Source organism: Mya arenaria, chromosome 10 (assembly GCF_026914265.1).
Source record: "Mya arenaria isolate MELC-2E11 chromosome 10, ASM2691426v1".
Lineage (NCBI taxonomy): Eukaryota > Metazoa > Mollusca > Bivalvia > Myida > Myidae > Mya > Mya arenaria.
The window spans coordinates 45607119-45614353 of NC_069131.1; the positions used below are offsets into that span (position 1 = coordinate 45607119).

The window sequence follows — 7235 nt, forward strand, 5'->3', positions numbered from 1 at the left end:
AACAATTTTTTAATATAACATGTCAAAAGCAATATCCCTTTAAACAAAACTAACACAGAAAAAAATAAAAATAAAATAATAGTTAAGGAAAAATATGAATGCAATAAATTGCCCATTGAGGTCAAACATAAGAACATTATTCAACTTTTATTAAAACTTCATTTTTTCAACCCAAAAGATTTAAGGGGTTTACTTCCATTTTAAAAAAAAAGTAACTGGTATATTTTTCTAAAGCACATTTCAATATCTGCAATATATTTCCATCACATAAGTGTTTCGTTTATAGTAAGTATAATTGTAGAATAAGTCTGTAATTAGAAAATGAATATATAAAAAAAGTAATAGAAAAAATGCATGGATTTTTGAGTTGCCTTTAGGCAAACTCTCTGGAGTCATGTTTGATACCATATTTCAGAGTTACACTATTTTTCGCGGACCCCTTGATTCAGGTAGAATGCCGCGCTGAAAGAAGTTCCATATCTATCATGTTTTCCACATGCATAGTTCAATTATTATGTGTGATGTGTCTTAATAAATCATTTATTGTGCGAGTCTGAAACTCGATTATTTGCATTTTGGTCAAATGAAGGTATTAAAAATGATTTATCCTGTCTCGTAGTAATTTATGCTTTTACATATTGTCAGAGGGGTGAGCGCAAGACTGTGTTAAGTGTGAAGCAATAAAGAATGCACTTAGCACAGTCTTGCGCTCACCCCTCTGTCAAATTGTGCAGTACCGGGTAATAAAAGTAGTCCATTGAATTTCCCGCCAGCTTGTCAAAACCCGCCCAATTCTGTGGTACTTCGGCTAAAAGTAGTCCATGAATGTGAAGTGTCGGGCGTGCTATTTTGTTATTTCATTAAAATAAACGTATGGAAATTAAAAAAAATTAACGTCGAGAAACGTTTGTTATCATAAGTGATTTATATACAATTCATTTTGAATGTTCGACTAAAATATCGCGGAGGAATCGTCGCCAGCTTCAATCCGGGCTAACTCTTCTACAAACCACAAACTATATCTGGTAAGTAGCCAACTATAACAAATTGTTTTTCCTTCAATTTCTTATTGTATGTGTTGAGTATTTTACAATCATAGCAGTGCATTGTTATTTTTGTCTTGTGACATATCTGCACAATTTACAAAGCGTCCGAAGTCAGTCATTTTTCAAAACTCTGGGCATCGTTCAACAACACCGGAGCCTGCCATTTTGTAAAATCTCGGCCCTCGTTCAACAACAACGAATCGACAATCAGCAGTTCCGTCTGCATGCACTTGAATATATTGTCATTCACTTGAGTTTTCTTTTTATCGTAGGTTATTTATGTTTGATGTTCTCTGTGCATTTTTAAACAAACCATTTTTGCACAAATTACGTGAATTCGACTTCGGAAAAACGATCCGTCTTCGTTCATTTTAGCATGCATGGAATAATTTCGTAACCAAGCCTTATGTTTATCTCGGGTTATATATGTATGTTGTATTCCGTGCATTTCTACTTAACGTTACTCGAGTGCGCATGCTAAATTTAGGTTATCATTTTACTGCGCTATTCGCCCCCACCACCATTATCAAACACGTACATTTGGGATTTTTTTATTGATGTTCACACTCACAGACATGTATTGAATTGACATATTAAAGACTGGTTAAAAATCAATTAACATTTTGTTTACATCAAGAGTTTGATAATCAATAGTTTGAGGTGTTTGGAATATTGGATACATTGTTAAAATATTGTAAAGCAAGTATTTGAGAAGCACTTGTGACTTTTTTCATCGAGTGTTTACATCACACGTGTTTGAATATTGGAAACGAGATTTTAATTGTTAAGTAAGTGTTTGATCAATAGTTTGATTTTAACTTTTTCATTTTTATTGGTCGAGCTTCTTTGATTCTAAGTCCTTTGGACTGTATTGAGCACAAAGTGTATTCTAAGTGTTTTCTCAAAGTGTATATATATAAAAGTGAACACTTGATTGCGTAATTGTTATACAAAGTATACCATCACCCATACATAGAGCTTATTGGATAGAGTGTAACAGGATTCGCCCTATGTGTCTGTCTAGCCGTACACATGTTCGTGTCTGATCCATATCTCCCGTCATGAATAAATGATTTTTTAAATTTTACAGAAATGTTAACCACATCCAAGATTATGTGTTGCAGGTCAAAGTTCAATGTCACAAAGCTTAATTGTCATATATTCTACTAATACAGCTAGTGACTTCATATTTGGCATGTAGGTGTACCTGATGGAGCCACCAATTTTCAGTGGTAACATTTGAAGGTCAAGGTCATCCTTCAATGTCAAAGGTCAACTTTTGAATTATTGCAGATACAGAATTGATACTTGACATGCATGTGTATCTCATTAAGTTGCAAATATTCATTTGTAACATAACACAGTCAAGGTCATCCTTCAAGGTCAGATGTCAAATTTATTTGTGACAAGACCCTTTGGGCGCATTGGTGTTTCAACTACACACTTTTATTTACCATCGCAAGGGTTACAATTTGACAGGGTAATAACAAACGTTTTTTTTTGTGTGCAAATTTAATGCCCCTTTACAGGCAGACAAATGTTGGCATACATAAAAGATGATGATTGAAAATAAGCAATCAAAAACTTCTTTATGCCACATCAAAGATGTCGATGTTATTTCTCCTTGCAGGACAGCGTTGCCACTACAGTAATGGTGAATGACAAAGAGGTGAATGTGCGGACCATTACGGTGGAGGACCGTACTGGGAAGGTGAAAGTCAGCCTGTGGCGCAACATTGCAGCAGAGCCTGTGGTGTTGGGGGATGTTGTTGCCATCACCAATATTGTTGTCAACAGCAAGAGATATAACAATGAGGAATCCCTGTGGTCAACACAATTTACAAAGATAGAGGTAAATGCTATATCTTGGAACATACAAACATACATGTACTCGAGCAAAAGTTCCTTTCCAAATCCTCTGATCTACCTAAACTATTTGCAATGCACAGACTTGAATTTTAGCATGAAGGTGCATCTCAATGACCCACACATTTTGAGGGTCCACTTGTCAAGGTCACATTCAAGATGTAAAATTGCCATTAACTTTTCATCCATTTGACAAACTTCATATTTAACATGATATTGCATCTCAGGAAGCCGCTCATTTTTTTTAGCGGCCATGTTAAGGTAAAGATGTCCCATCAACATCAAGCGTTTCATTTATGAAATGTTTATACTACCCCTGGCAATTACGCATGCAAACTATTTCGATAGTGTATTTGTCCCATACTCTAACTTAAAAACTACTTGAAAGAATTAAAGGAATTGAAGGAATTTGATTGAAACTTGCAACTTAGATAGATAGCAATGTGAAGTTGTGCACTTTGCAAGGGTTATAACGCTTGGTCAATTTGTTGCAGAGTTATCTCCCCTTGTTCCATAGTTTAATAGTGTAAACTTTGGCCAGAGCATACTATGACAACTACTAGATTATATTTGATAAAGTTTTAAACAATGGTAGAGCTCAATAAGAGGAAGTACAGTTTACAAATACCATAACCCATGTTTGCTTAATGACAGAGTTATTTCCCTTTGTTACTTTTTCTTGTCCAGTGCATAACTTGAAAACTACCGGATGGAATTTCATATACTGCATACAATGGTAGAGCTCAATGAAAGGAAGTGCAGTGTACAAGAACCATAACCCCTTTATGCTTAATAACGGAGTTATTCCCTACTTTATTTATATAGGTTACTGACATGCCAAACACCGAGATGACGGCCACCATTCTAGGACTTGACCTGGGTGATGTGGAATCCCAGTTACTCACAGAACAGGATGGAATCTTCAATGTATCAAACGAAGTGCTAGTTGCAGCCTTTCAGTGTCAGTTGGAAGACATTACAGCCAAACTACCAAAAACACTGAATTTCATAGCCAAAGGACAGTCTGTGGTCACCTTTAATGAGTGAAAAATCATGTTCAAAGTTTATAGTTTAGAGATGTTTACTTTTCATACACTGGAGCATGACAGTCTGTGGTCACCTTTAATGAGTGAAAAATCATGTTCATAGTTTATAGTTTAGAGATGTTTACTTTTCATACACTGGAGCATTCATAGTGTTGCCTGTTATATCATTCCATCACCAAGAATTACCAAACTTGCTAGCTCTTGACCTGGGTGGTGTGGAATCAAGCTTAGTCACAGAACAGGATGGAATCTTCACTAAATCGAACGAGGATCTAGTTATCACCTAGGATTACCAAACTTAGTGTGAGGATGCATATATTGAATGCAGCGTTCCACTTTCATCAGTTTCATGTCCTTCTGACGTTGACCTTTACATTTGATCTTCATTATTTAGAGTAATATTCTTGATGAAAATTCACTTTAAAACACACAAAAATCTATCTTTGTCTGTTAGAGGACATTACCTATCTGTCATTGATGTGACAGATTGATGCATTATTTGATGTGAAAGTGGCGTATTTTACCTATTATAAAAGTCATTTGAATTCAATTTGAGAATTTTATTTCTCATAGTTCCTGCCCACAACTGTCAATCATTATGTGAACCACCAGCCGCGTTTCACAATTTTACTTTAAAGGTACCAGTATGAAACAAGAGCAGCAATGTGCCAATCAACCTCTTGTGTACTTTTTAATTGGCCAATTGTAAAGCACGCAACGGTTCGTAAACTAATTTACAATCTGGGGTGGGAATCATGAGGCATTAAAATCCTCACACTTTATTCATTTTGGTGTAATTAGGGACCCCCACACATCAATGTGGGAGCCCTATAGTAATCACCCTGTTTGTCTGTCCGTCCATTCGTTTTTTGTTTTTCTTCCATAACTTCAGTATTTCTTAACACATTATCCCCTATGCTATATTTAGATTCCGACGTCATTTTTATATTTTTAGCTAACCAAAAATAATCTTGAAGGCTTGAAGTATCGGTTTATCTCAATGGTTTTAAAGGCATTATGGGATATAGAGCATTTGCTCCTAAGGAGCAAATGCTCTATTTCTCACAATTTCTTCAAACATCAGCCACAATAATTGTGCAATAATGTGTCTCTAGGAGATAATGAGTTAATGGAATTTGATAAAACTTCATACAATAGTAAAGCTCAATGGGAAGAAATGCAGTGTACAAAACCATAGCTCTAATTTACCTAATTATGGAGTTATTGACCTTTGTTACTTTGTCTAGTCCGGAACATAACTTGAAAACTAGTGTATGGAATTTTATAAAACATCATACAATGGTAAAGTTCAATGATAGGAAGTGCAGTAATTTGCTTAATTACAGAGTTATTGCCCTTTGTTACTTTTTCTTGTCCAGAGCAAAACTTGGAAACTACTGGATGGAATTTCATAATACTTCATACAATGTTAAAACTCAATGAGATGAAGTGCAGTGTACAAGAACCATAACTCTTAATTTGCTAATTATGGAGCTATTGTCCTTTGGTACTTTTACTTGTCTGGAGCATAACTTGAAAACTACTGGATGGAATTTCATATTTACTTCATACAATGGTAGAGCTCCCTTGGTCAGAGTTCTAGTTCAATTACATATTGTAGGAAAAAATCTACCTCTTTTACTAAAAATGATTTCATCTATAACGTTTTTGGTCATTACTTTTACCAGACGATATAGGTTTTTTTTCGTGTTTGAAAGATTGAATATTCATCAGCAGAATTACTTTTAAATCTTTGTCAGCGCATATCTCCTATACTATATGGCCTACGATCACCAAACTTGGCTTGTGGTTGCATTTTTGGATTGTGAAGTGTCATGTATCACTATCATTCTGACCTTGACGTTCACATTCTACCTTGATTTTCACACACCAATTGAGTGGAGGCGTCCATGTACCATATATGCATGTCTACTAGTAGTTAAGTTTTAAATATACTTTAGTTAAATACAAGGAGTACAGGAATACTCGCATTTTATTATACCAGGCTTTAAAAATTGAATTTGCTTTTGCCAAATTCCAGCTACAGCTGTCTGCATTCTTTTTACATGCTCTTGGTGACACCTTCCCTAATTGACCACTACCTATCTAAGACAGGTAGTTGTATTAAAGAGTTGTTTTGCTGAATACACTCAACAAAACTCCTAATCGGTCACCTAGGTAATCTTCTAATATTCCCTTCCCTGTACAATAAGCTTAATTACAAATTAGATTTATGAAAAGACCATTATCTCGTACACATGCTGTGAAAACTTGGTTCACGTACTACGCTTCATCAAAAAGATACAGTGTCTCAAATGACAACACTATCAATAATAAAAGTCACAAAATCTAACATAGCGTAAAAAGGAAGAAAAATAAAAATACCACCCTTTGTCACTTTAAAATGATATTACATGACATGTGAGACTGATACACAGTCACCAATGGCTTAATAAGTTAAAAAAAATGTTCAACTTTAACATTACCTTCTATGTGAAACAGAGACTGTGTCAAAAGATTTTAAAAATACAAAATCAATGAAAAATGTGATTCCCTATGGAATTTGCATTGTAATTTCTTTTCCTTGTGACTTTTGGATTAGGAGTAATCACATATGAACTGTGTTTTCTCTGCCGTTTAAGCTTCGATTTAGTTGAAATTTTCTAAGAATATTGCCACGAGATGGGAAAAATAGAATACTGAACTGTATATTGTTGACACTTTATGCATTTTTCAGGAAAGTTACTTTACTAAGTGACCGATTAGGAGTTTTGCCAAGTTTACATCAGCTGAGACAATTACTAATTTTTCAGACAGGACAGAAATATAGTTTTAAAAAAAATCCAGTTTAAGAAGTGATCGGTTAGAACTTTGACTGAGTGTATGTCATTTCACATATCTTACAAACTATTGATATGTCATTTGCTTATTATGTTGCCTATGATTTCTTTCTATGTTATGACTAAACTTTTACTATACTGTACATATCGTTGTCTGTTTATCTTTGTTTCATTCAACTTAGATATTTTTTCAAGCCAATTTTGTTTTTGCTAACCTTAAATTAATATAACAGGAATACAACTGCTTTCATAGTACATCATTTACCCATTACCCGATATGCTATATTTGGATGATGACATTATTTTCTACACTTGGTTATAAATTTTTGAAATGCTTTGCAAAAGAAAAATTGAATTTCTAACAGTTTTGAAAACCTTTTTAAAAAAGTGAGCATTTGCTCCTTAAGAAGAACATGCTCCATTTTTAACATTTCTCG

The 7235-nt window shown here is 34.4% G+C and overlaps 1 protein-coding gene across 2 annotated transcripts; it reads left to right on the forward strand.

Moving 5' to 3' along the window:
- Nucleotides 1–705: 705 nt before the first annotated feature.
- LOC128206096 (uncharacterized) lies at nucleotides 706–6939 on the forward strand. Of its 2 annotated transcripts, XM_052908263.1 has the most exons (3): nucleotides 706–1025; nucleotides 2677–2898; nucleotides 3738–6939. In XM_052908263.1, exons 2-3 carry the CDS (start codon nucleotides 2698–2700, stop codon nucleotides 3957–3959), a joined length of 423 nt encoding a protein of 140 aa, XP_052764223.1. In that variant the 5' UTR covers nucleotides 706–1025; nucleotides 2677–2697; the 3' UTR covers nucleotides 3960–6939. The 2 variants fall into 2 exon arrangements, with proteins under 2 accessions (XP_052764223.1, XP_052764222.1); XM_052908262.1 differs by lacking the exon at nucleotides 706–1025 and having other exon boundaries at nucleotides 1780–2898.
- The last annotated feature ends 296 nt before the right edge of the window (nucleotides 6940–7235 follow it).